General features: G+C 36.6%; 3 protein-coding genes across 7 annotated transcripts in view; 1 reads left to right on the top strand and 2 right to left on the bottom strand.

The window, feature by feature from the left end:
• Positions 1-271: 271 nt before the first annotated feature.
• TFB1M (transcription factor B1, mitochondrial) lies at positions 272-26,215 on the top strand. Of its 4 annotated transcripts, none has more exons than XM_079331787.1 (8): positions 272-294; positions 967-1,124; positions 2,544-2,695; positions 6,256-6,364; positions 8,085-8,236; positions 12,488-12,607; positions 22,546-22,673; positions 25,300-26,215. In XM_079331787.1, exons 2-8 carry the CDS (start codon positions 992-994, stop codon positions 25,547-25,549), a joined length of 1,044 nt encoding a protein of 347 aa, XP_079187913.1. In that variant the 5' UTR covers positions 272-294; positions 967-991; the 3' UTR covers positions 25,550-26,215. The 4 variants fall into 4 exon arrangements, with proteins under 4 accessions (XP_079187913.1, XP_079187911.1, XP_079187914.1 ...); XM_079331785.1 differs by lacking the exon at positions 272-294 and adding an exon at positions 317-470; XM_079331788.1 differs by lacking the exon at positions 272-294 and adding an exon at positions 562-721.
• On the bottom strand, positions 15,353-17,131 carry CLDN20 (claudin 20). Its single transcript, XM_079331845.1, has one exon. The coding sequence runs from the start codon at positions 16,527-16,529 to the stop codon at positions 15,870-15,872; it is 660 nt and encodes a 219-aa protein (XP_079187971.1). The 5' UTR covers positions 16,530-17,131; the 3' UTR covers positions 15,353-15,869.
• The window catches only part of TIAM2 (TIAM Rac1 associated GEF 2), an 87,230-nt gene continuing 85,463 nt past the window's right edge, over positions 26,209-27,975 (bottom strand). For both annotated transcript variants that reach the window (XM_079331324.1, XM_079331323.1), the window contains one exon: positions 26,209-27,391. In XM_079331324.1, the coding sequence (XP_079187450.1) occupies positions 26,748-27,391 (644 nt within the window). In that variant the 3' untranslated portion in view covers positions 26,209-26,747. The remainder of the gene's footprint in view (positions 27,392-27,975) is intronic.

The following is a 27,975-nucleotide window of genomic DNA, read 5'->3' as shown; positions in this document are numbered from 1 at the left end:
AACACACTGTGACAGGAGATATTACAGAAACACTCTGCCAGAAAGGCTTTTGGTGCCAGCAGGGTATCTCGGGACGAACAAAGTAAGAAAACGCCTTCAGGATATATCCCTAGATACAAATACACTTTCAAACATATGTATGCACATGCACTTACATAATATAATTACTCATACGAACACTATTATTAAATTGCTCCTCCGCTGCTAATTTCCTGCCTGTCACCCCAGAGCTCAGCCCTGCCCCCGGCTCGCACCGCGCATGCGCAGAGCGGCGCGCGAGGCCCCGCACTCCAGGTAAGGCGCCGGGACAGCCGCATGCGCAGCGCGCGGCCGCTTTCTCTTCCGGGTTGGCGCCGGTGCTCCCCGTGAGGAGCCGAGGCACCGCTCCGAGCGCTCCTTTCCCTGGGAGAGAGAAAGCGCGTGCGGCGGCGGCGGGGCGCTCCCGGCCCGGCCCGGCCCCGCTTGGCTCGGTGCGTGCGGCGGCAGAACGCGCTGCCCCGCCCCGCCCCGCCCCGCCCCTTTGCTCGGCCTTCCCGGCCGCGCTGACGGCGTGTGCGCCTGCGCAGTCGGGCGGCGCCGCCAGGAGCGCGCGCGGGGGGCGGGCGGAGCTGTTCCGGCCTTTCTCGGGGACACGTTGGTTAAACACGTTCTGTCTTAGCGTGGGGCCTGGAATCACTCAGCTTACTGATTCCTCTGTAAAGTAGTGAAAGGTTGACACTGAGTAATTGTCGGAGGGCTTTGTTGTACCTGAGGCATTGCCAGATCTGCAGAATGGGACCTGCCCAAATACCCCGAATTCGTGCCTAGCATAAACACTGCATCCAGCAGTCAAAGGAGTGGCGTTCGTAGTTTAGTCCTCCTACAATAATTTGTAAATCACGCCTTGGTTTATGTGCTTAGTAACGCTTTTAATGCTAATTGTAATTCATTGTGTGTAATAGAATAATCTTTTCGGTGTCTCTCTAGGAGGAAGGAATGAGAGTTTTGTCTTATGGCTGCTCCAGGAAAGGTGGCAGCTTTCCGTCTGCCTCCCCTGCCAACTATTGGAGAAATTATTAAACTCTTTCGCCTTAAAGCACTGAAACAGCTTTCCCAGAACTTTCTACTGGATTTGCGATTGACAGGTTAAATATTTTATTCTAATACTTGTAGCTAACGTAGACGTGTGTTCCAGTTTTTGTCAGAATTCAGACAGAGTATAACTCGAAGGAGATGATGTTCGTATAACAGCATTTGTCAAACTAATGGCAGCTCAATGGTAAATCTTTATAATAAAGAGCTCTTTTAAAAGTTGTTTTAGGTTATCTTTTTACTTACTCCTCAAAAATAGGTTTCTTTATAAATTGAAGTGCAATTTTTTGGTAGAAACTATATTCCTATATAAAATACAGGTTATTGACTAAAATGCAAAAATCTAAACCAAAGTAGTACTTGTACCATTTGGGTACTGTTTTGGTTTATAGGTTTGACTTTAAAATTAGCAATTTTTTTCATATTCTTCTGTGTCATAGAAAGTATGTAACACATTGTTCAGTTTAGAGTTTGCTCTGTGCTGTAGATAGGAGAGTAATTTGTCTCAGTTTACCAGAAGTGTAGCTTTTTTGTACCAGTTGCATTGTTCTGAACAATACAATTTTTTCCAGCTTAGTGTCAGCAGTGGCTGACAAAGCTGGCACTGTTCTGTCAGTCAGGGGTGGGTGTCTTCACTGGCATAGTGGTGGCTGGATTTTGCATTAACAAATGCAGTACAGCTTCACATAGCTAATGATTTGAATAAAAATGTCTTTAATAAAACTTTACAAGTACCCACATTTTTGGGTATTTTTTATTGCATGCGTAAGAGATCGCAGAGTAAGCAGCATAATTTCTGTCAGTATCTTCTCTCTATGCTTCCCAAGGATCCTCTTTGTTTCATTGGTGACATTTTCCAGTCCCTAATCTGATTTCTTTAGTGTCTGTAATACTTTTTAATGTATCATTTCACTTATGTACGGGTGTTCCTTTCTTGCCTTTCAACTGGCCTGTTTTCTATAGCTACCAGTTGCCTGTGTCACACCTCTTCATTCAGTCCAATTTCTCTCTCATAAAATTGCTCTGTACGTAATATAATCTTCAAAGTGCTTTATTGTATTTTTCTTACTTCTTAAATTGCCTTGGAATAGAGGTGCTGTAGTGAAATACCTTTATAAGGACAAGTAGTGAGACTTTGGGATGTTGAGCACAAGTGCTTGCTTGCAGCACAATAGTACTGCTAGTGTACAGATGAGTGATACTCTCTGTTTGATTCTGTAATGAGCACAATAAATACTAAAGACATAAAACTAAATATAGCTTTTTTTTTTAATTGCTCAGTATATCTTGTAGTATGGAACAAATGTGACTTCTGTACAGTCTGGCGGGTGTGTGATGATTTAACTGGGATGTGTCACTGTTTATGCCTGTTCTGAGATAAGCATGCTTGTATAACAGTAAACAATGAGGTTATCTTGGTGAGCTGGATCTGCTGGAAAAGAAAGGCTTAGTATGTTCTTTGTGTCTTGCAGACAAGATAGTGAAACAGGCTGGCAAGCTGAAAAATGCCCATGTTTGTGAAGTGGGCCCTGGGCCAGGAGGAATTACCAGATCCATTCTCAGTGCTGGTGTTGAACAACTCCTTTTAATTGAAAAAGATGCTCGATTTATTCCAGGATTGCAGGTACCAACTGGAGAACAATTTGTATACATGTAACCACAGCATTGAATAAGAACATTCCAAGAACTTAGAGAGATTCCAGGTGTCTTGTTGAAATCTCAGCACGGAAAATAGGTTTGGTTCTGTGGCAGAAACCAGAACTATAATTTACTTGAAGATAAAGATACACTGTATTGCATTTCATTGTTCCTGCTTTCTCATATGCCCTTTAGGACCTTATCCTGCAACTGAGTTACTGCCAAGGCTTATTGGTTTTGGTTTTTTTTCCATGCTGAGACATTTCAGGTGCATTTCATCATGATGGTGAAATCATAATTTGAAAGCTGAATATAATGTCCTTATGAATGGTCTTATATTTCATTTTAATTCTAATAATTATGCTTTATACAATTGGGAAGGTGTATCTCCAGTTAATACAGTCAATGTGGTTTAACATCCAGGTAGAGAAGAGTAAAGCAAACATCTATTTTATGTTTTCCAAAAAAGACTAAAGCCTTTCTTCCTTTCTTTTGAAGTCATTGTGACATTTTCAAATGCTATCTACTCGTATTGCTGGGTGTTTATGGAATTTGGCTGTATAAGTCCAGCAAGAGTCAAAAAATCTTAAAATGTGACTGGTTTCTTATGTCTCCATGATCTCAGAGCAATTCAAAGGGCTTTCCTTAAATGGCACTGTCTTTTTCAGTAAATCAGCAGCAAAAATAGATAGGTAGGTCACTTGAAAGCTGCTACTATCACTTTATATGATAAAAATAATGTAAGGTATGAATGAAACTGCTCATATCTTGAAACTCGAATGTGCATGTAATTATGTCTTTCTGGGGTTAGCCATTAATAACATATCATATATCATCTTCATCTTATGAAATGTGAAACATTCATGTTTTCACTTGAGTGGGGATAATCAGCATTTTTGGTTTAGATTTTGGGGACGGGTTTGGGACTGGAGAGAATTTGAGATGAAATGACAGTTGTTTCAGTTAGGAGAGCTTTTTAAGTACTTGGATGTTTTTTCTGATCTTCCAAAATGCATCCACTGCAACAGATTTATCTGAACAAAAGTGTACTTGTCGGCATCCAAAATGAGCTTTTGGTATGTAATTATCTTTACTGTTCAAGTGACATAATGTTAGTCATTATTTTTAATTGCCAATCTCCTCACAGTATAAGTGAATGTCTGAATGAGGTTATTGAACATAGAGGTGGTATAACAGTGGATGTGAATGAGCAAGAAATGTGTTGCATCCATTAGTGTTCAATTTGGTATTGCTTTTTTTCCATACAAACAAGAAGATACATAACAGTGAATCTTTTCTAATAATGTGGGTTGTAATAATTTTTCTGGTTTCCCAAGCAAACTATCAAAATTCATGCTCATAAAAGGGTTCAGATTTGAATATGGGAAAATGTCAGAGATTAAAATAACAATTGGGGACTATTACTTAAAAATGTCTCTTAGATTCCTTTAAAGTCACTGATGTAAAGGATACAGCATTTTTCATTAACTGTTTTTCAGGCTGTGGTCTCTCACAAAACAGACATGGGGATTTTCTTTGCTGCAGAACAGAAATACAGTGAAAGTTTACACAAGCTAAGAGTCTGTCAGTTCTGTTTCAGTCTTAAAGAATCCCAACCTCTCTATGCTATATGCCCTAATAGTTTTTAGGCTGGAAAGATGAATAAGGAGAGAAAGGGAGCAAGAGAATGTATTGAATATAGAATTATTCCAGGAGCAATATTTCATGTTTTAAACTATGCCCCTTATGCTACCTTTGTGCCTTTTTGGTTGTGTGTGAAGAATGAATCTGTATGATGGAACCCTCTTGACTGGTGTCCTTGATGCACAGCAGCTTCTGGAGCTGTATTAGCTGTACACATTTTCCCTTCCAATGAAAAAAGGTTCACTGGGTTTCCAAGTCTTTCTTTCAAATTAGAAATATAAGACAATGTTTTTCTGGTCACAAATTAAAAGCTATTCTCAGTTACGTAAAGTGCATTACTCAGCAACCCCTAAACTCATCTTGATAAAAAAACTTTTATTAACAAATGACACTATTTTCTAACTTTTTTGTTCTTACATTATCTTTCATCCTGTTAGAGCATTTATAACAGCTTCAAAGAAAGATTTGGCAAAGCATTGCAGATTATTGATTGATATGTCATATCAGTGCTAGTGTAATGCTGGAAATTCCATTGAGTGGTTTGGAGTTGAGGATAGCTTTATTTTTTCTTTTTGGAAAAAAATCCTCTTAAAACATGTAGGAACACATAGGGTTTTTTGTATTTTGGGTTTTTTTGTTAAGCTTTTATTGCTCAACATAAAACTTAGCTTTTTTGATGATTAAAAACCCCAAACTTTTACTCAGGATTTTTCGACTATGTTTTATGAACAGTAGGAGAAAGCAGTATTTTCCTTTGGCTCAGAGAATAATGAAAGCCGTTTGTGCCCCTGAGCAGATAAACATCATTCTGATTGAAAATGGAACAATGATGAGCAGTTTATTTTGGCAGTTAGGCCACTGGCACTTAACTGTTTATGGATTTGGATTTCTGTGCAAAAGCAAAATTGTTCTTTAAGCCATTTCTCATTATTCTCTTATAGGATCAATAAATATCCTCAAATGTCATCTTCGAAATAGTTGTCACTGCTTTTGAATTGTGCTGTTTGTGCATAGTTTCATAGTGTAAGAGAAAAGATTAGTACAACACTAAAAAAGCTTAACTAATTTTGATTATGGGAACTGACACCAGAAATGAAAGAATTGGTTATCAAATTACAGCCAGTGCTGAGTTTGCATATCAGCCTTTATTAAATAATAGATAAGTTGTGCAAGTGGGCTGCAGAAGCTGACAAGGGACATGAGTTTGTAATGTCTAGAAAGATAGAAATTACTGAGAAATTATACCTCCTACTAGGTGCTCATTCCCTCTTTTTAGTGGATTCCTTGTTTTTTAATGGTACAAGTGTAGACTACTACAGGGAATGTTAAGAGAATCTCTTCCACATTTTCCATGTAAAAGGAAGAATTAATGTTTCTGCAGTCTTGTATCACATATGGCTGAAATTGAATGATAGGCCCTAAAGCTGTGGGGGGAAACTGAATAAACAACATGTGCCCTTGTTTTAATTGGTGATTGATCGAAAAACCTTTCAAAACCTCCTGCTTGCATTATTACTTAAATCAGATGAGGTCCTGCTAGTGGCCTGGGACTTTTTAATTGTTGTGTTTGAAGAGACTTAATTTTTTTCAAGTTTGAATTCTTTCTTGAAATTCTACATCTGTGAATAGTTAATTGTTTCCAGAATCACACATTAATCTATTTCTAGGGTTTGCTTTTTTGCAAGTAAATATTTAATAATACTTAATAATGGTGTTCTCAGTTTTAACTCCTACTATGCTTTGTTGTATATTAAATATATAGCAAAGACTATATATACATATACATACACATATATATATATATATATATGCATACACACATATATATTCCTGCAGTGGCTGAAACTGGAAATCAGTTTTGTTAACACTCACTGTGGATTTGACTTTGTTGTTTACGAGCAGATGCTATCTGAAGCAGCTCCGGGAAAAGTGCGCATTGTTCATGGAGATATCCTGACCTATAAGATGGAGAAGGCTTTTCCAAAGCACTTAATAAAGAACTGGGAGGATGGTTAGTATTTGCATTTGGTTTATTTCATATTTTAGGACTTCTCAGTCTCAAGTAGTGATAACATTGGAGTTCACTCAGTGCAGTTGTCACTCTCTTGTGGTACATGTTTGAAGCTAAAGACAACTGTTTGTTTGGGGTTTTTTTTCCCCTAAAGAAAACAGAGAACTCTGAACCGTGGAATTTGTGTAACATTGACCTTAGTTTGAAGTGAGGAGCAGTTATTAACCTAGAGTGGCTTGACTGTACAAGAATGGCTTCTGGAAAGTGTAAAAGGAGACCAAATGCTGCACTTCCTGGCTTCTTTGTCTGTTTGAAGAAGTTGGAAATCACCACTGCTGTTGTTCCACTGAAGAGATTTCTGTAACTTGCTTAAAACTTTTGGAAAATCTGCCTTCAAAACTTCAGGTTTCTCATTGCTTTGGTTTCAGCTGGATATCTTCGGCAAAAGTAGAAGCTAATCAAGATTGTGGGGTTTTTTTGTTTTGTTTTGTTTTTTAAACTTGAGGTTGCAATAGGACACTATTTCACTTCCCTTTCAAAACATGTAATATTATTAGATAAATTAGATGTAGCATCCCAGTCCTCTTTTCCAATTTTATTAATACAAAATTAAATACCTTTATATGATCAAAGGTAAAGTCACTCTTTGCAATGCCTAAAGGGCAGTAAAGTGCTCTCTGACTGATGGCATTAAAGACTATGGTACATTACATTCACCTAAAAGAACTGTATGTTGTATTTGCCTCATTGCTTCACAGAACAAACTATGCTAAAAAATATGTGTGAGAGTGTAGTGCAGTTTTTAAAATTTATCTTTCTTGAAGATAGAGTCACTGTTAGGTTTTGAGTTGACCAATTAGAGGTAAGATACCTTTCTTCTCTGTTATTACCATATAAAAATCTGAAAAGATGGTGGGTTTCAAAAACCACTATTTCTCATAAATGTGTAATACCACATATAGACTAGAAATATCGCAGCCTAAAAAGTGCATAATAAGTAGAGTGTGCCAGAAAAACAGATTGAATTTTATATTGTCATCTCTTATTCATGTTATTAAATATTGTCATATTTAAGAAACAGCACACTGGCTTTTTGGTTTTCTCCATTTCTCTTGCACTCCTGCTTAGACATAAGGGTCCCTGCTACTGAGATCCCTGTGTTGTGTTGTATGACACTCACAAATACTTCTATGATCCATAACTGAAAACAGGGATCACTACATACAGCTAAGTTTTGTACTTTAACACCTTTCGATTTCAGGGGACTCTATACAGAGTGAGTTAGGTGTTTGTTTTGAGGGTTGTCAGGACTCAGTAAAATGCTTCTGGGTGGATATGTTGCATAGAAGTAGGAGTGTGGCTATTTACACTGTACCTGATAGTCATAGTTTGCAATACAGGAACACTCTTTTGGTTTTGCTGTTCTAGAATAGCTCACCTGGAATTTACTCATCAACTGAAAATCATTTGAAGGCTACTGATTTGTTCAAATGTAAATGGGAACCAAACCTAACCACTTTCTTCCAGGTAAATGCTGAGAATAGTAACACAGTGTAAGATGAGTATAAATCGACAGGTGACATTTTGGTGTGGCATGATAAAAAATTATTTCCATATTTTAAGTCTAGGTGGATAGGTACGTATTGTTCTTGTGTTTTATTTCTTGGCAATCTCACCCAAAACGTTTCACAGCTGTTTTTCTTCTGTCAAATGCCAACAGAACCACCAGATATACATATCATTGGAAATTTACCCTTCAGTGTTTCAACTCCTCTAATCATCAAATGGCTTGAGAATGTTTCGAAAAGGGATGGACCTTTTATTTATGGCAGGACACAGATGACACTGACTTTTCAAAAGGAAGTTGGAGAGGTAAAAGTTTGGCATTTTTCTAATATTGTACAGATGCTAAATTGAACAAAAATTGTTTATATGCAGTATTTTGTTTAAAACTACAAACCCAGTCTTAGTTGACTTTGAAAAGAGAGGAAAAGGTTAGTGCAGTTTTTAGTTTATGTGGCTCAAAATTATGAATTTTGCTGAATTAATTATCTACTCTGATCCTTTCACAAGCATGTAATTTTTTTTAATGTCTTATGCTATATTTCGTTGAGGTACTCTGTTCTTTTCTGTAGTCTGATTTCTTTAACATTAATAGATTGAGTAGTAGTCCTTTGTTTTTAAGTATGTTTATTCTCTCACAGTCACTTGTGCAGCATGTCATCAGTCTTTCCTTACCTTTCATTCATCTCAAGAAATACACTACATTTACTTTCTTTATTAAAAATAATTTTTAAGAAACACCTTCCTTAAAATAAGGGAAAATTGAAGGTTAGAATTATTTCCAGTTGTGATTCAACACTTAAAACGCAGGGGGTGTTTGTCAAGACCATGGAAATTGGCATTGGCTTTCTTGAATGACAATTGATATCAGAATTATTAATGTATTCTGCCATTCTTGTGTGTGTAAAAAAGCCTTAATTTACTTCTATCACCACAAGTCCAAGAGCAAATTGATATTTTACTTTGTATTAATATTAGTTTCTCACAGAAGGCCAGACTGATCTGCAGTGTAGTAGTGTTAATGGCTGATCAGTTGATATTAGGTTGGCTTACTCCACAGTAAGCCACACATTCAGACATAACACATTATTTCTATTGACATTGCATGAAACATAAAATATAGAGAATGGAAAGCATTTTGCTTTGCAGTTATGGAAACAGTCTGACTTTTAACAAGCATCTTACTTGCATTTATAAAGAAAAAAAAGAGTTGCACATCAGCCTGAATAACTGAATTTCCATCTTATTACTCCAGTGTTTGTAACTGCTGCAGCCTCAATGTATATATTGTTTTAATTTTAATCGTTCAAAGTAAAAGTTCGAATAGGAGAATTTTACTGTTTTGCTTTTTTTTTTTTTTTTCCTCTGTGGAAATTAATAATAATTATATATTTTAGTGGAATGTCTGCTGTTATTTCTTGGGTCAAAGCAAACCATATTGTGCTGTCATTGCCCTAGCCTTGTAATCAAGGTTGATGAAGTATTTCCAGTAGGTGGCTCTGGAGAACACTAGGGACAAATATTTGGTATGAAATAAACCAGATTTCTTATTTCAGTTCTGGGCTCATTTGGTTTCAGGCATTACAGAATCCAGGTCTGTTTCCCACAAGGACTTCATGTCATGTGGGGATTAGGCCTTGTTGCAAAATATGGCTAATGGGCTGTGATGTAAAATGCAGAGTGATGATGGGTAAGATACAGAGTTTTGTGACAGCAAAAATTCACCTAACACTGTGTAGGAGCACTCTGTACTTTATATTGCTGTACCCAGCTGCATGTCATTGGTGACATGCAGATTACAGTTCTTCTGCACCCAGCATAGCTCAATTAGGTGCAAAATACCATGCACATTTTAGCTCTTCTCAGAGCACTGAGAAGTTAGAAACACTAGGAAATGGAATGTGTTGTTCAAGGTCACGAAGTGAATCAGTGTTAATTGTTGTAGAGTTTGCATTCTGAGATCTCTTGATTCTTTTTCAACACAATTTAAACATGGGTCTTCCTACAAAGACAAAATTGTTCATGGTTTTTGGTTTGCATTTCCATTATTGGTTTGATACCATGAAAAAATATTGTTGTAAAGATACTATTTTATTTTATGATTAGGAGAAAGAACAATAATTAGGCTCTCTGTCTTTTCTCCTGACCCTCTGGAGTTGCTTAAGGTAACCATTCTAAATTGGTCTGTACAAGCATATTCAGTATCAGGAAAAAGAGAACAATGTCATGCAGATAATAGTGATTTGCTACTGATATTTTGTGTATCTCTGGATTTGTAGTTTTGATAGTGGAATTTCTTATACTCAAAAATTTGGTGTTCTCCCTGGATATTTCTAAGCTAAGAGCCTAAATATGAAATAAAGTCTGTGTGTATGTCATAAGCTCAGCAAAAGCATAAGATGCATCATGGAATGGAGTGATGTGCTTTATGATTAGTTAGGGTAACTTGATGTTAAGAGTAAGAAAGTGAAGCAATGTGCTCTTTTGTTTGTGGTCAGATTGTTTTACCAGTATAACAGGGAAGCAAATACCTTTGCCTTTCTTGCTGGTTGTATTTTCTTGCATTTTGTTTCCTTGTAGCAAAGAAGTGTTGGTGCGAGTTATGTCACTATACACCTACTACTGCAACCCACTCTGTTCTGATATGATATAAATAATTTGATTAAAGCTGATGAGAACCAGCAGTTACTTTATATGCTGAATCTGAGGCCTGGTAAGGAGGATAAGGCCGAGTATTCACAGCAGTAAAAATAGGACTTCAGAGTGTCAAGCAGATATTTTTTTTTTTTTTTGCCTCCGTAGTTTATATTTGTAAAACTGTTATTCACTTTATGGGTAAGAACTTTTGCTTTGTCCCAGATTCTTCAGTGCTTCATCTCAAATCTGTCTCCTAGGCCAGGTTCTTCCAGCCCACTTACTCTAAAATTGATCCTCTAACAGGGCCTGTTGCTATAGAACAAGGAGTGATGGTTTTAAATTAAAAGAGGGTAGATTTAGATATAAGGAAAACATTTTTTACAGTGAGGGTAGTGAAACAGTACTGCGGGTTGCCAGGAGATGGGTAGATGCCCTATCCCTGAAAACCTTCCAGGTCAGGCAGGGCAGGTCTCTGAGCAGGCTGACCTGTCTGAGCAGGTCCATGCGTTTGGCTGGGGTTTGGCTGGCTGATCTGTATAGGAGTGCTGTACACAGGTATGTGTCTGCTGCTGTGGATGAACTGGGTTAAGGTCTTACTGTCCAGATGTTAACTTATCCCTTCTGTAACTGAGAAGCAGGAGCTTACTGCCTGAGATTTGCTAGATGGTTTCTGGGAGAAGTAAAGATGGGTTTGTTTGAATTGGCCCTGGAAATATTGCTACAAGTGTTGCCATTAGGTCAGTTTCATTTCCACTGCAGAGTTTAAGGAAGTGCGTGTCAGATTGCATTGTTAGACTTTGCAGTCTGGGGTTTTTTTTAGAGAATAATGATTTCCTCTGACACAACAATGAAGGTAGCTTTAAATGCAGGCATAGGCAAAAAGAATCACTGAGCATTCTTTCCAAAAAAGTTGTTGAAAAGTGTTTATTTGTTGCATGTTGAACTACCTTTCAGAAGTGTTGTTTGAAAAATGTTTGAAATTGCCAAATGTTTGAAACTTTGGCAACAGGTTTAGCTTTTAGTTTTCAGGGATAAATTTAATAAGCATGGCAGCATTTAATGAGTAAGCTTTTCATATGGAACTACATCCGGTACAAATATTACCAGATATGCAAATTGGGGTTTCATTTTTATTTTTCATTGAGGTGGTGGTAAATAAGAACAAGAATCATCATGATTTATTTTTGCATAAGTTAATGAAATGAATTCTGTAATTTGAGACTTGGTTTACAAGATGCTTTATATGTTTAAATTTTGCTTGTGCAAGGAAAAACACAATAAAATTTATTTCTTGCCTGGTCACAAAATTGGAGGAAACCTCTGTCCAGGCTACAATTTTGTAAAAAAATTAATGGGAAAATCAGAGAATACTTAAATTGAGTTTTAAGTGTTAAATGTGTTCACTGTTAGGCATTCTAAATTTATGTAAAGTAGACCAAACTTCCTTACAAATATTCTAAGTGTAGACCAGTTAATTATGAAGAAATTTTAATTTCCAGCTGATCTTGAGTTTATGGAAGTTTGTTTCTTCTTGAAGAAGAAAAAAAGTATTTTATACAAAAACAGTGGAAGGAAAGGATTATGAGAGTACTGTCAGCTGGTGTTAGGTTTGTATTGAATTCTGCAGTCTGAATAGTTTTAGTTTTCTCACATATCCATACAAAATTCTTTTGACGTTCATTTAGATCTGCAGAATTTCTAGGAGTTCCTTTTCATGTGCATTTGATTGCAGGACTGAGGTTGCAAATCAGCGTGGTATCTTAGTGAAATGCTGTTATGTTGGAGAAGAAAATTTTAGATGGACTGGGCATACAATTTTTAATGATTAGCTGTTGTTTTTTTTCTTAAATTTATTATACTGAAAATCAGGATTTAATATAACAATTCAGTATCACCGATGTACATTCTTTGTTTTTCCCACAGAGACTTACAGCTAATCCAGGAAGTAACCAACGCAGCAGACTGTCCATCATGGCTCAGCACCTCTGCACTGTGGAAAACTGTTTCGTGATTCCAGGTCAAGCCTTTGTTCCAAAGCCAGAGGTAGGTTTATTTGTGGATTTTGTTAATATGTCAGTCAAGCAATGTATCTTACTTTCACTAAGGAATGTTGCTGCTGCTGTATTTGAACATCTCCATATTACAAAGTCAGAAAGTGCTTTTTCTCTTTTTTGTTCCTGAGAACTTGGCTTTGACCTTCAAACCTATCTGCAAGGTCAGCATGCTTCCTTGGGTGTTCTGAAGAGCAAAATTAGGATTTTATGGCAGGATAGTCTGCTAGGATTGAAGTATTTTTGGAAAGCCTGCTATTTTACCATTCACATTTATAAACAGTTTGGGAATTGTGCCTTAAGAATTTGATGGGTCTTTTAAAAGGTTATGGTAACAAAAGCTTTTCATTTGTCACCTTTGTCAAACATCTCTAATTTTGCCATGTCTATTAGCTTTGTTTCACCCCAATAATCTTTAGCATATTTTACTCCCTCCTATTTGCTGCAGAATTTTGTCACCTATATCCCACTGATTGTTTAAAAAAGTAACAGTCTTTTCTCCCTCTTTTATGCTCTTGAGTGAGTAGAGAACAATCTCTTTGTTGTCCTCTTATCTACTGCCAGTGGTTTTTATTAATAGCCGTTATGAGTACAGGAATCAAAAATAAAGAAACAAATCAGTATTTTGAACAAGAAGCTTGTTCTGTTTTGGTTTGTAAAAATTTGTGCCTGACTTCAAGTGACATCTGTGTCCCTGAATGCATGTGGAAATCATAGGCTTATAGAAATATTTGGGTTTGAAGGAAGGTCATTAAGTACCATTTCCAAGAATTGGGAAGCTCTAACTGATATTTCCACTTTCCTGTACTGAAAAGGCCATAGTTGACCAAGAAAGATAGCACACAGAGTTGTGACAAATATATAAGTATAAGCATGTCCTAGAGTGAATTGATGCTCTGTTGAATAAAAAAAGCAGTGCAACTAAGGCAGGCATATTTTTATTTAAGGCATTTTTTGATTCAAAACAAATATTGCTTATATTGCAAAAGGAGAAAGTACAATTCTTTAAGACAGGACTGGCACCTGTTTTCACTATTATTTTGTTTCTTTCAAACCCCTATTGTAGACTGATCTTCTGTTTTGTCCTTGTTGTTTTAGCTGTAGATGGACATGGTTTTAGATGTTACCATTTATCATAGAATCTGTTTTATTGGAAAGCTCTTGCAGGGTACTGTGAATGAAATGTCTCTGTCCTTGATTTTTGTTTCATAGCTATATGAAGTACAGCTACTTTTTTATAAAGTTTCAGGAAGAAAAATTTGCAGCATGTGTAACCAAAGAACATTTTGCTGTGCTCATGGTATGCCATTATTACCTTTTTCTTATGCCTGTTGATAATAATTTTTGCAAACAGATTTAACTCGCATAGTGATCACAGCTTAGTGTCATGTCAAACCCCTTTCTAAAGGTGGAGATGCATGTTTGTGAAAATGAATTATTTACCTCATTTGGTCAATGCATGAATATTACTTCAACATTTCTATGAGTGTTGAGGCATAAAAGATTCTTGGTTAATGGAATGCACAACATTGTGTCTAGGAAAAAAGAAGTTGGCTTTTTGGTCTTAGTGTAAGTCTCTGTAATACCTTAGAACTTCTGATAGTTGCATTAGGAATAGTACAAAGCAATCTCTTTGATTAAAACATAGGAAACTCAAAATAGCTATGTAACAGCAGAATAAAAACAAGATGTAATGCTATTGTGTGTGTGAAAAATGGAGACTCTGTGAATAAAGACTACCTACATATTAAGTGCATAAAACAGTCCACTTTCCCAAATGCTATAACAGAAGATCTTTTTCCAGCATACTAAACATGTAATGTTTGGGCCCCTTCACAGTCTTTTAGCAAATTTCAGACTAGTACCATGGGAAATGAATGTTGTGTATAAATACTCAGAATAAATAGCAGTTGATTTTATTGAAAGACTCACACAGCATTATATTCCTAAATTTAAAGGCCTGTATCATACCCCTTTTCATTCTTGATTTGGTTCTCACTTAGGAAAGTATTTAGGTAGAACATACTTTGCCAATGACCAGTACAAAACTAAATCTGCGTGGTGAAATAAAAGGTTAAAAGATTTAAGGTAATTATTTGAAATAAAGTAGTTAAAAAAAAAGATAAAGAAGCTGTCTCTTTATCATTGTCGCATAATACATTTTACAGTAATAGAATACCTGGGAGTGGGGCCTGGAACAGATGCTGCAGAAATAATTAAAAAAAACTTAAAAGGTTCTTTCAGAAACTCAGAAATGTAGAAGACAGTAAGTCGTTACTGTGGTTATTTGAGCTGTTAACAACTGCCTTTGGCAAGTGTAGGCCAGAATGTTTACAGATACTTCTTGAACATAGATAATTTGGTTCCTATTCTGTTTGTTACAGTTTGCAGGTGTTTTCACAGGTTTGGTTACATTTTTCTTGTACTGCTCCTGATCTCTAACATTCACTGTGTAGTGATAGATTAGTAGCAGTTGGTGAATGTCCAGCACACTTTCCTTTAACAATAATAAATGAAACCCACAGCAGGTGGCAGTTTGGGGCAAGAGAGCTGGGCTTGGCAAGAGCTGAATGGTACTGCTGATCCTTCAGCCTGATACACAGAGTATAGAGCATACAGTGCAGCTAAGGTTTGGAGCCTTGAGCTTTTGTTGTGGATTTGTTTTGGTTGGTTGATTTTTTGTGTCTTTTTTGTTTTGGTTTGGGTCTTTTTTATTTATTTTTTTTTTTTTTTGAAAATGAAAGGCAGATGTGTCAGTTTTTTAAAAACCTTTTAATTGGGCTTCTTGGAGAAATAGTTTCTGGGTTTTCACCTTGCATCATAAATAAAATCAAGATAAAAATGTAAAATGCTCTATAAAATGTCATATGTAATTGAAAGTCTGATTCTCTAAACAGAAAGCAGTTAGTTTTTAATCATCTTTACTGTGATTACATTTACTGTAGTGCATGAATTGTACAGTCAGTTATGTTTTTAAAATAGTTCCATTTTCTTCAGTAAGGGTTACTTGGGAAGTCAGAAAGAGGGGTTTGAAAAATCAACAAAATAAAGTACTCTTGTAGCAGACAAGTATCTTTTCTTACTTCTTCCTTTTTGTGGATGCCCCTATAAATGATATACTTTGCACAAGCAACCCAGATATAGGAAAAGTTAAGTGCTATGTTACACATTCTTTGAAATAATCAAACTGTACTTAACACACAAAAACCCCCCCTTGAATGAAGAGAAATACTTCAATGGATAGAAATAACTATTCATACATAGTCTTTCAGGCTGTAACCTGCATTGCTCTCCTGCTCTGTGGATGGGAAGTGGTGCTGCTTTGGAGGGTAAATCCATGCTCCTTGCTGCCTTTTAAAACAGGAAGAGCAGAAGATCACACCTGCGATAAGCAGAAACCCTGCTGAGATGAATCCAGTATAAACTGCTGCTCCCGGTTCGTGTTTACTACTCTCTGGAATGGTCTGGTCCAGGAAATTTGAAATAATTTCTCTCGTGTACCAGCATGTTGGTACTAATCCAAAGATTCCTGCAAGAATGAAGCAGATTCCTCCAACAAAGCAAGCATTATTTTTGCTGTCAGTGTCCCCTCCCAACCTTGTGCATTTCATTCCAACTGTAGTGATGCAGATCCCAAAGGCTGACAGGATACACGACAGTACCATGGTGGTCCTTGCAGCCTGGATGTAGACGGGGAGAGAGAGAATGGAGTATTTCAGGGTACAGCTGAACATCCCAGTGCTGTACCATGTGCAGTCCATCCAAAGTCCTTGCATCTGTGTTATAGCTGTTATGATATTGGAGCCAACGTCTGCATTTACCTTCCAGTTTGGTAGCAAGGTGGCTGCGATATCTCCAAAAACACCAAACAAAGCCAGAATAAAAGCAAAGAACTGCAGGCTTGCTGATGCCATGATGGTTATCTTCTGTCACCTTTTTCTGCCTGTTCTCTCGTGGAAATGAGTAACTGGGAGCTTCGTAGCCAAGCAGTGACCGACCGTCTGTAGCAGGGAGGAAAGGGGGGGGAGGAGAAGTGCGAGGGGGAAAGGAAAAAAAATCAGCAAACAAAAAAAGCTTGCATTTAAAATTAGAGCTATCTGAATGAATATCTGAATATGACCCTGCAGCAGCTGAACTGCTGTACACAAGGTACTTGAACAGAGATGATGGCAAATGGACAGTGCTTTAGAATTGCCTGTAAAAAGGAGCTGCTGCTCTTTCATACATGATTGCAAGCCATCAAGCAAAACTTATTTTACTGCAGTTGGTTTTGGTAATAGCATACAGATTGCAGGCTTACTAGATATTGTAAATGAAACACTAGAAACTTGCAGATTAGAAGTCATTCTGGTAGAAAAACACTGTTAAAAATATATTGTACTCTTCAGGTACCTTGTTTAAGTGTGTTGGTAGCTGTAGTCAGCTCCTGTTACCTTTTTATAACAATGGGTACTGTTATACTATCTCTTGTTTGAAGTACGATTAGAGGCAACCCATTATTTCTGTTTTTTAAATACTACCTGTTCATCTTTTAAATAAGTGTTACAAAATTTCATTTCATTTTTATTTACACTTATCAGTTTTTTATTTTCAGTGATTTCCGTTACTTGGCTTAGAGCAGCAGTATTTAGCAAGTCACAAGAGTGAATACGATCTTCTGTCTCTAAAATGTTTTTAATACTGGTATGAAACAGCTTGTTTGTGGAAGTGCCTTTTTTGAAGCAGGCACCTGTTTGAAATAATTTGTAAATTTGCCATAAAGTAACAATTTAAACAAAAGTTTATTTAAAAATCTCCTTGCTATTATTTTATAAAGAGTCCAATTTCATTTGACAGATGACAACATTTTAGGCAGTATGATAACTGTGCAGCTGGGAAGACAGAATTGTTGCTGTCACATCAGCTGGACTGTTGGGATTGCATATGCAGAACAGTAGTTTGAAACCTCTGAGAGGAGGATTAGAAAGTGGTATCCTGCTTTGCCTTCTGCACGGGGCTGTATAATTGGCAGATTTTGTCTTTTATCAGTGGTAGACAAAGAGCAGGCTTCTGTCTGAGAAAGCATGATCCAGACTTTCTGTCTAAATATGTACAATGATATTAAAATCGGTCTTCAGCATTAGTACTTTTTTGAAAAGCCGTACTGAGAGATAAAATTAAAATAAGGGGACTGCAAAATATCTGTAGCATTGTTCTCTTGTTTCAGTTCATTATGCATGACAACAAGGTTTTGATTGATATATATATATATTCCATCAGTCTTTAGTGGCATTTCTGAACTAATTAATGTATTTATCCTTTATAAGTATGATACTGTTATCCTCTATTATAATATATAGTATAATCCTCTATATTCTCTCTCTACATATAATTCATATATTTATACTCTAATCTTTTTGTTTTGTATTTATTTCAGGTAATTGTTCAAGGATGTGATAACTCTATCCAGCAGATAGACAGATAGATAGACAGATAGATAGATAGATAGAGTGCTTAAAGTTAAGGTGAGAATATTAACAGCTACTCATTGTTAAAACCTTATTTCAAAGACCTGCCTATTTCCAAATCCCTTCCGTTTTTTCAGGCTGGGAAGAGATGTTCTGGCAAATACATATTATTTGCTGTACAGGCCCATGGGAAGGATAACTTCCTTTTACAGAAGGAACTGACATGTCTGGGTAGCTCAAAACTCATTCAGAAACTCATTCATATTCTCTTTCATATTCTGAAAGAGCTAATTAGTACTCTGAATCAGCCCTTTTCATTGCTTCCTTTTTAAAATAGCAATATATAAAAACACGCAAGCATAAACACAAAACACTGCAAATGGTAGCTTTACATTACATTTAATGGGGTGAACCAAGTTAAAGGTGTGATAAATTCAAGTATAAGTACCACAATTGTATTTAGAAGCACAGTTATATTTCATTCCTCTTTGTGCAGGACTTACTGTTGTTTGTGAGGTTTGAGATGTTTTCTTCACTGTAGGTGTCCTGGAAAATGCAGTTTCTCTTGAATGGAACTATCCCTTCTCGTATAAAACTGCATTGGCATGTATTAACAAAATTTCTTGGAATGTTGTTTTTTTTCTGTTCTCCACAGCAAGTGCATTACTGCTGTTTGTTCCCTCTCTTAGTTCCATCTACCCGAGAATAAAGGAGTACTTTGTTTAATGAGTTTTGTTTGAAAAACACTCAGTAAGGGAAAGCAAAGAGATTATGGAATAAAACAGACGGCGGCCCTTAGTCCTAAATACATAATGATATCTAGGTTCTGTGATGGAAAGCATGAGCAGTGATTAAATGGAGTAAAATCTTGAGAATCCAGAAACTGTAGACTTACAGGGGAACTGTAGACTGGGGGGGAATCTTTTAAGTTGCACTAAGAGCCAGAGAGTTTTGTTGTTTGTCAGTTATTTTTTTCATCACAGGTAATCCTATTAAGAGTTTAAATTTCCTAAATTCCTGTGCAATTTATTTTAATTTGTAATTGGAACAGCAGGACACTTCTATTCAACTTCAGGCTTTGCTTATCTGCTCCTGATAACTTTAACCTTCCATAGGTTATCTTATAACTTGTTACCTTTGTATAAGGCTGTGTAAAAGAATGAGGGAATAAAGCTACTGGTGAGATTCCATGGTAAATGCAGCACATCAGAGAAGTGGTCTGAACAAATTGGTGTGAGAAATCAAGGAGTTGGGAGAAAGGTCTTGTTCATTGCAGCAGTGATACACCCCAGGTTCTGTACCTGACTTCTGGTCTTGTGTCATTCTGTTTGTGAGCCTGGTGTGCATGGAGTTACTGCAGAACTGCTCTTAATGTCGAAATTATTTTTATTAGTGCAGAGGCATAGTTACTTTCTTCTGGAAGTGAGACAAAAGTAAACTCTCATCAGAACAAGATTGCTATGAGTTGCACATATCTGGTGTTACACCTAACAGATATGTAGACAGTAGTAGTACAGATTAAAAGGTGGCTGAATACTTGGATTGTGAAAGTGCTGGCTTGGAACTATCGTAGTAGGATCTTAAGCAGTCTGTTTTAATTAAATTGTAGTATGTTCTGCTTTGGTTTTAGTTCCCTATGAGTAAATTGCATCTTGAGGAAAGGTTATGTGGGTTTGCTTTTAATACAGCCCTGTTGCAAAGTACATGTATTGCCCATCATGAAACCTTTGTTGCCAACAATTAGTACAAATTGTCTCATTTAAGCTTATTCTGATTTAGAGTGCTGATTTCATTAGCAAGGCAGCAGAATTGTGTGAATTAAATTGTACTCTGTTGTGTGTTCCTCCTACCCTACCAGAACATAAAGCTTCATTGTACAGATACACTAAAACAGTAAGGAGTGAATAATTGCTGTACTATTGACAGTTTGGGATGTATCAGTTTAGTGTTTTTCATATTCATTATTTCGTAAGACTTAAGTCTTATTTTGTAAATATTTCTAACATACTTGGTGGGGCAAGAAACATTACTACTAAAATTATTATCACATCAACTTCTGTATTTTAAGTGCTCTTGTGTACTCTACTGGCTTTCATAATTCTGCTCTCTATTTGATGCATATTAAAAGGTATGGGGAAAATAGCATGATTTTAAAGGAGTAGCCATTTACAAATGAAAAGCTTTCCCCTGTATCTGTTGCTATAGTAACCAAGCAGCTTTCCTGGGGTCCAAAAAAGCAGTGTCTATAATAGAGCTGAGGAGTGCTATGTTTTGTTTCAGAAGCAGACATTATTGCCCACTGGCCTGGAGATTGCAAATTGAGCTGTTTGGCTCTGAAGCTGTACACTGTATCTAGATTATGTGCTTTTTTCCTTTAGAAATTTTTGTTAAAGATGTGGCTCAACTCCCGAAGAGCCCTAATTTCTCACTTATGAGCATTTCTGCAAAATTAAGGTGACTTGGTGATGCCACATAGACTCTGGTTGTTTTCTTACCCCTAATTTTGTGGGGTTAATACCATATTCTGTTATATTTCCTGACCAAAATCTAGATAACATATGCATTTGCCCTTAGTATTTCTGTTCAAGGAGCTGATTGGACATGTGAAGTATGTATGTGCTCTATTCAAGAAGATTAACTTTTCTTATGCTCAACGTGAACACAAAACCTGTGGTCTTCCTGGTAGTAACAACCTGTGGCAGACACTCCGAACACTTGAAAAATTAAAAATCTGCTTTGGCAAATAATTTATTTGTGTTTCACTGCAGATACCATATGTCAAGTGTTTTTGTCACCTGATTTTTAAATAAGTTCTTGTGCTTCACAATTCAGTAATTTTGAGTGGTTTTTTCTGGTGCATTTTTTACTCTAGCTTTCAGAGGGGAACAGCTAAAGAAAAACACTCCAGTAATATATACTTGGAATCAGCAGTGCTAACACTGAAATTTACTATGGGTTTTTTCTTCATCAGCACCATTAATTGGTATTTTCTTTCCTTTCTCTAGCCAGTATTTTTGCTCAGCTTTGTAAGTTGTGTCTACATGAAAAACTTAGGTTGTCTGGATTTTACAAGTCCTTTGAAATTTGTTGTAGAAGGATTTGTGCTGGATAGATGTACTTAGCAGCTGAGCTGTTCCCATGGGAAGAACAAAATGGGTCGGTGGTACCTTTGCGTCAGATTATGTCCACATCAGAGGTTGCTATGAGTAGTTTTGGTTTAAGCAGTAGGAGAAGCACTTTCTTTTTGAAGTACTCTCATGTTCTGAGTAATCTCAAACAATTGATACACTGAGACTGTTGTTTCAGCAGCACCTGTTCTTTGGTTTGATTGTGTCTCTTTTTTCTGACAGAACTAGCATATGTGATGTTAAATTCATGTTCTGTGAGTGCTAGTATTGACTGTCAGATCTTTTTAACAAATTCTGTGATTGCTTATAATTTTGCCAGACTCTTTTTAATGAGAGACTAATTTTTATTTTTTTAAATCTGGCACTTGCAAATTTGTACAGTACTTGTACAAATTGTACGGATTTTCAATGTGCTCCTCCACAGATTTTTTTCCTTTTTATTGTTAATATCTAGTTTGGAAGATGAGCAGCTTTTTTCATTGTGGAGAACTGGAGTTTTAGTCTAGCTCCTAATTTTTAATACAGAAGTCTGAAAGTTTCTGTATAATACACTGTCTCTGTAATTGCATGACATACATATATATGTACACACACATATAAAAAACATAAAGTGTGTACATTCTATTTCATGCTGTTTTCAGACATAGGGCAAGTGACTGTTCTGTGAACCAGTCTGATTTGACAACTATAAAATAATATATGCAAGCTTATCTTCATGGAATCATTCAAATATAATTTTTGATGAACTGTGATACACAGTGTAAATACAGAGTTGTGTGGTCACTTAAACTGCACTTATTTCTGCCTACCATTCCTTTAAATAGACTAAAAATCTTAATATGTTGAAAAGCAATTCCTTGGCTTACATTTTAGAAAAGCCCTGGAGCAAAAGAAAACATATAGGGAATGGGTTTGATTTCTAATTATAATAGCAATTTTCTCCATCTGCCCTTCAGCCTGTATGTCAAATATTATCTAATTTGTGTATTATGTCAGAATTATCTTGTGGAAGGATCTGAAGACAGAAGTGCTAATTACTTTACAGATTACATGAAAGTTGCTTTAAATGGACAAAGTGCCATGGGGGTAAAAAGTACCCAATACTAATGGCATGTGAAATAATTGGAAATATGTAGATAACTAAGACTAAAATTCTGTAGGGTCTTGAAAGCTAAGGAAAATCTTTATATTCCATGCCATTATAGTAACATTAGTCACTACACAGCTGGTTTACCTGCTGCAAGAATGGCATTCTGTATTGTGCCTGTTTGCTAATGTCTAGCCAGGTAATAACTTAGAAGTAATCTGTCTCACAGGAAGATGTCTACTCAAATTTATCTTTCTTTTCCATATAGGTGGATGTGGCTGTGGTACATTTCACACCATTGGTGCAACCAAAGATACAGCAGCCATTTGAGCTGGTAGAAAAAGTAGTTCGAAGTGTTTTTCAGTTTAGAAGAAAATACTGCTTCCGAGGAATTGAGTAAGTATTTTTAATGAAAAATTCCCAGGTGATGTTTTTGTTAAATGCATCAGCTACGAAATCAGCTATGCATCTGATTTTATTCTTCCGATTTTAAATTTGTCATCATAGTTCAGCAGATCTTTCCATTTCAGAGTGGTTTCTGTACACAAAAGTACGAGATTAATATCTAATGTGATCATTACTTGTGCATTTTTGTTAGTGCAGTTGAAGTTGTTAAAAATCACTAGGATAAAATGGTCATCTTTTCGATAGTTTGTCTGTCTCAGAAATGAAAAAAAACAACCCAACCACAGAAACTATAGAATGATTGAGTTAAAAAAAAAAAAGTATCAAAATCCAGAACCAAAGATGGCAGTGTGAGGAAAAAATAGTCTGTAGGAAATTTTACTTATTTGGGGGTAATGTCAAATTTTTGTTTCTGTGCTAGCCATTTTATGGAGTTCTTACTGGCTCTTTAAAAATCCCAGTATTTTTACTGAGACAATTTATTAGGTTCTCTGATATGAGAAACCTGCAGTCTCTTCACCAAGGACTCCAACACTGCCACATGTCTGACTTACTATGGGCAGCCCCCAGCATTCAGCACTGTGTGACAGTGTGACAGATGCTGTTAGGACTATAAGCATCTCCTGCAGCCTGGGCTCCCTTTAATGTTGCTGGGCACAGTTTTGGCCCTGATACAGTCTAGAATTAAGGTGGGTACTACCTTACTGTACTACAAGCCTTCTGTATCACTGTTTTAAAGGAGAACAAAGAATTTTGCATCTGGTTTTGGGTTGTTGGGTTCTTTTTCCTTGAAGCCATGAATGCCATTGATGTGTGGGATGCAGACATTGGATCTAAATGGAGTATAGATTTCTCTACAAAGTTTGAGTATGCATTTGGAAGTGTTTAGAAAATGAGGTGTCCAAACTCTATAGACTGGTTTGTTTTTCACTTATAGGGTGGTGGTGGTTTTCTTGCTTTTTTCTTTTTTTTCTACTGCTAAGGAATGGTTTCTCTTGACAATGTAAGCAGAAGGCATGTGCAATCAGCTATCTATGTTATGTACAGTATTCTTACAAAAGTTTAAAAAAACAACCTCCTGACTTTTGTGTAATCTCAAATTGCTAATAACTGCTTTACATTCTTTTGAGGCAAGGAGGAGGAATCTGAACTTTTGGACGTCACGTATTCCCCTAGCAGCTTATTGTACCTTGGCCCTAGTGTGCAGCTAAGAAACACAATCCTCTTATTGTTTAGCTGACCTGAAAAAAAGAGCAAATTTTGGTGTATAAAAAAGCTTTTAAGTTCATTCTAAGGTTCTCTATCACACAGACTGTATAAAAAAGGCAATAGAATCACTTTATATTTGTGTATAAATTCTGGGATTTGAGATGTGAAATATAAGATTGTGCTATGAAATCCATATTATAGTTTAAGTTGTGGTTCACAGACATTTATAAGATGGTTCATAGTCTGTAAAAAAAAACTAGGTAGACTTAGGGATATTGAAATAGAAATTGATCCCTTTAACCTTGCTGACCTAGATGCTGAACTAATGGGAATGTTTTGACAAAAGCCTGAAGTAGCACATACTCCAAAACAGGTTTCCCAGAAGTTTCATTTTTCACTTATAACTTTAAACCCATTCTTAACTTCATGTTCTATGCAGCCACCAGGAACCAATTATCATTACTTGTACTAAGCCTTTTGACTAGTTTGTCCAGCCAAGATGCCAAACTCATCTGGTGGGAGGAGTGTGTGTTACTGCATTAGATGCACAATATTTTGGGTTTCATGTATGTAACACAGATAGAATTTGAAAATTGAGAAATGCCCATTAATCGTGCAGATATTTTGCCTTTCTGGCCTATTTTAGACTGAGAACTACTGCTAGTAAGAGCTGGTCCTTTCAAATGTTTGCACTGTGTAGTATGTATTTTTGTGTAACATTAAAAATCAGTTACCTAATACTCTTCATTCAAATTTGGGAAACTTTTGAGAGAGAGGTGCTAACGCATCTGGCTCCAGAGTAAATGTATTGATATGCCCATCTATGAACAATGACAAAGCTGAAAACAAATCTAGGACTCCTGCCACATTCTCCCACATTCTAAATATTAAAAAGTGAATGGCAATTAAATACTCCTTTCCTCTTTCTCAGCTTTTTTTTTTTTTTTTTCTGTCATTAGAATTAGGGTATTAATGACAAGTGATAATTGTATTTTCCATTGGAATGGAACAGTCTGAAAGAGAGTCATATTTGATTGAATCTGTTCTGTTTTGTGCAGTTTAATCTGTTGTTGCTTTCTAAATATGAGGCTAATTCTAAGAAGGCTCTGTGCTTGTGTCTGTAGCCTAAGCTCTTTTTAATGTTAGCAATCATGAACGTACATGCATGTGTTTAGTCCATAATGGTATGCATGTGCTTTCCTATGGTGTCATAATTTGCATTTGCAGAAAAAGGACTCTTATGTTTTTTCCATTGCTCAGATAATGAGGTATGTTCAGAGTGCCAAAGCTAGAATAGTGACATAATTAATATAGGTTTACTATTAAGTAAATTCCACATTACCCTTAAGGGAAATGGAAATGTAACTGTCTGAATTGCTGAAATTTTTCTTCACTCCATATCTTTCAGGACCTTGTTTCCTGAAAATGGACGCTTGAAAAGAACAGAACAGCTGATGATGACAGCAGACGTTGATCCAACTCTGCGTCCTTTTCAGCTCTCTATGTCACAATTTAGAAAACTCTGCGATGCTTACAGGAAAATGTGTGAGGAAGACCCAAGCCTTTTTGTGTTCAACTACAGAGAAGAACTACGGCAAAAGAAAATGATGAGAAGTACTGATCAGCCTGAACAGACTGAAGAGGAAAATCAGCTCTAACAGCTCAAGTCTGATTTTTTTTTTTTTTAATTACTTTTAACTCCTTGATCTACAGGGGTTGACTCAGTAGGAGAAGGCTTAGATGTTCCTACATCTGTGCAGAAATGAAAGACCTACTTTTGAGAAAGTGGTAGTGACAGAGAGGGCATCTCTCTTCCATTCACCTGCAGACGAAAGGGAAAAGGCTGTCCAGATTCTTTTTACTTCAGGAGAATGACTAAACACATACCAAGAAACAATGTCTGTTGTGAGAACAGGTCATTAAGTTGCAATACTTCTGATATAATTGAATTTTGTATGAATGAAAGTGCTTTATAGAAATTGAAGAAAAATACTCTTCAGACATCAGCATATAAAATGGTGTTTGGGATTTTGTGCTTTTCTATCCTGGAACATCCTACTGTGCAGAGAAATTTAAAGAACAGAAGCCAAGATTCTTATAAATACACTCAAGTGACTGGCTTGTGGGAGGATAAAGTGCACCAATTGCCTCAAGGTCTGCTAATACTCTTCTCATTTATGCAGAAGCAAAGAATTTGGGATTTAAAGCTCCAACTACAGAAAAGCAGCACAATAAAAAGTAGAAAACATGGCTAAGTACAATACTTATTTGTCTTTTACTGTACAGGCTCATAGAGAAAATAAAAAATACAGTCAAATAAAAGATTACAGGCCAAGCTTTGTTTTTGTATTTACACATATGTATAAAGTATAAACAGCATTCAAACATACAAAAATGAAACTTCTGCACTGTTGTGCACTAAAACACATTAAAATAACTTAATTGTGCTTTAAATAAAGCAAACATGAAAACCAAAGAAAGGAAATGCCCAAGGGTGAAAAATTCAGTTTGCAATGCTACTTTCCATTGTAAACCCCTCTGCCACTCACTAGCACCTTTTCCACATTACTTAAAATATTAATGAGGCCATCCCCAAGAACACTACATCATCTTAATAACTGCTTGAAAGGGATGAACTAATTTACAAACCTGGGCCAACTTAATCTATTTTTGATCCACAATAAATTAAAATAAGTTAAGAATCCTTTACAGCTGTTTTGAGCAAAAATGTATTAGTGCACAAAATCAGATAGTAGTTTTTCCTGCGGCTTCCACGAATTTACTAGTTTTAAAGCAAAATGTTTGTTGAATTTTATGGGGACTTCAAATTAATGTTTTAATATAGTGCTTAGAAAGCTAGGATTTTCCATGCCTCTCCACAGCTTCATAAAAACAGTCCTCATTAACTACAGATGTTAAACTCTGGACACTAAATTCTCTCTCTAAAATAGAGTTCAGATCCAGGTTTGCAGCATCAGAGTGACTGTCTAGGGACTGGTGACGTTCTTGCATTGCCATTAGAGTTCCTCGGTTACGCTTTGTGCTGTTCACTTTTCTCTTCACTGGGCAGAAGTGGGCCCGCACGAGCTTTGGATGCTCTGCTATCTGGAAGCCATCTCCTTCCTCATTTTCAGCAGCCTGATCCTGTTCTGAGTCAGCACTGGGTTCCTCTGAAATCTTCAGCCGCTGGAACTGTATTTCAATGTCTTTTGTAGGGCTGCCTTTCTTTAGGCTCCGATAGTCCTCGTCATCATCATCATCACTGAGAATATCGGATTCTTTGACAAGAACATTGGAAAAGTCAGATGCAGTGCTCTCTGCATGTTTATCGGGAGATGAATTTTTGGGCTCCTGGATGCTCTCAGAAGTGTGGCAGCTGCTGCTCTGAGTGCTGCTGCTTAGGCTGCACTCATCAGAGTCCTGGAAGGTGCCTTTCCCCTGGTCACCATTCCACTCGCTGCTGGTCGACTTCTTCAGCACCTTCAAGGATCTTGTGGAAGCTGCACAGAGTAAAAATGCAGCGTTATTTTTTTCAGGAAATAAATTGGTTATGCCTTTTATTTTAATATCCCACTTATGATGGACATAGTCATTCCAAGTGAGATGAGTCAGCACTCTGATACCGACAGTGTGCTCCCATGTCACAGTTCTCATTACAACTATCCCAGGGCTGTGTGCTTGCCTTCATGTACAGTACATATAAAATCCTCCAAAAAAGTGTAGTCATAAATTACATACTTCTGCAGAAAGAAAGACTGACTTGGGCACCTGAAGCACTGAAGGGCTTCCAGATCCTCTGCTGTTAAGGGGATTTTTCAGAGCACTGATCTGACAGAGAACTTGAAATACTAGTAACTACTCATTTAACTAAAATATCTGAAGCCTGTACTTAATTACATCAGCTGGGATGCAGAATTAGTGCATTGAAAGAAGCAAGACCCCTGCCTTTTGCCAGTTGTTCTAGCTATAAATGTTATTAGGGCTGCGTTACAAAAGGGAACTCAGAGGAAAGAACAGTAATATTGTATACCAAAGGGTGTCTGTTCCTTCCCAGCAAAATTAATTTGGGACTTCTTAAGTCTTC

This window comes from Erithacus rubecula (genome assembly GCF_903797595.1).
Source record: "Erithacus rubecula genome assembly, chromosome: 2".
NCBI classification, from domain to species: Eukaryota; Metazoa; Chordata; class Aves; order Passeriformes; family Muscicapidae; genus Erithacus; species Erithacus rubecula.
The sequence above is the reverse complement of the archived record's forward strand: the minus strand, read 5'-3'. Positions and strand labels throughout refer to the sequence as shown.

Excerpts from the sequence above, each read along its gene's own strand:
- CLDN20 (XM_079331845.1), bottom strand. The coding sequence starts at position 16,529 with ATGGCATCAGCAAGCCTGCAGTTCTTTGCTTTTATTCTGGCTTTGTTT.
- TFB1M (XM_079331787.1), top strand. The coding sequence starts at position 992 with ATGGCTGCTCCAGGAAAGGTGGCAGCTTTCCGTCTGCCTCCCCTGCCA. Across the intron at positions 2,696-6,255 it reads GATTTATTCCAGGATTGCAG|ATGCTATCTGAAGCAGCTCC; the intron begins GTACCAACTGGA and ends GTTTACGAGCAG. Across the intron at positions 12,608-22,545 it reads CCTTTGTTCCAAAGCCAGAG|GTGGATGTGGCTGTGGTACA; the intron begins GTAGGTTTATTT and ends TTTTCCATATAG.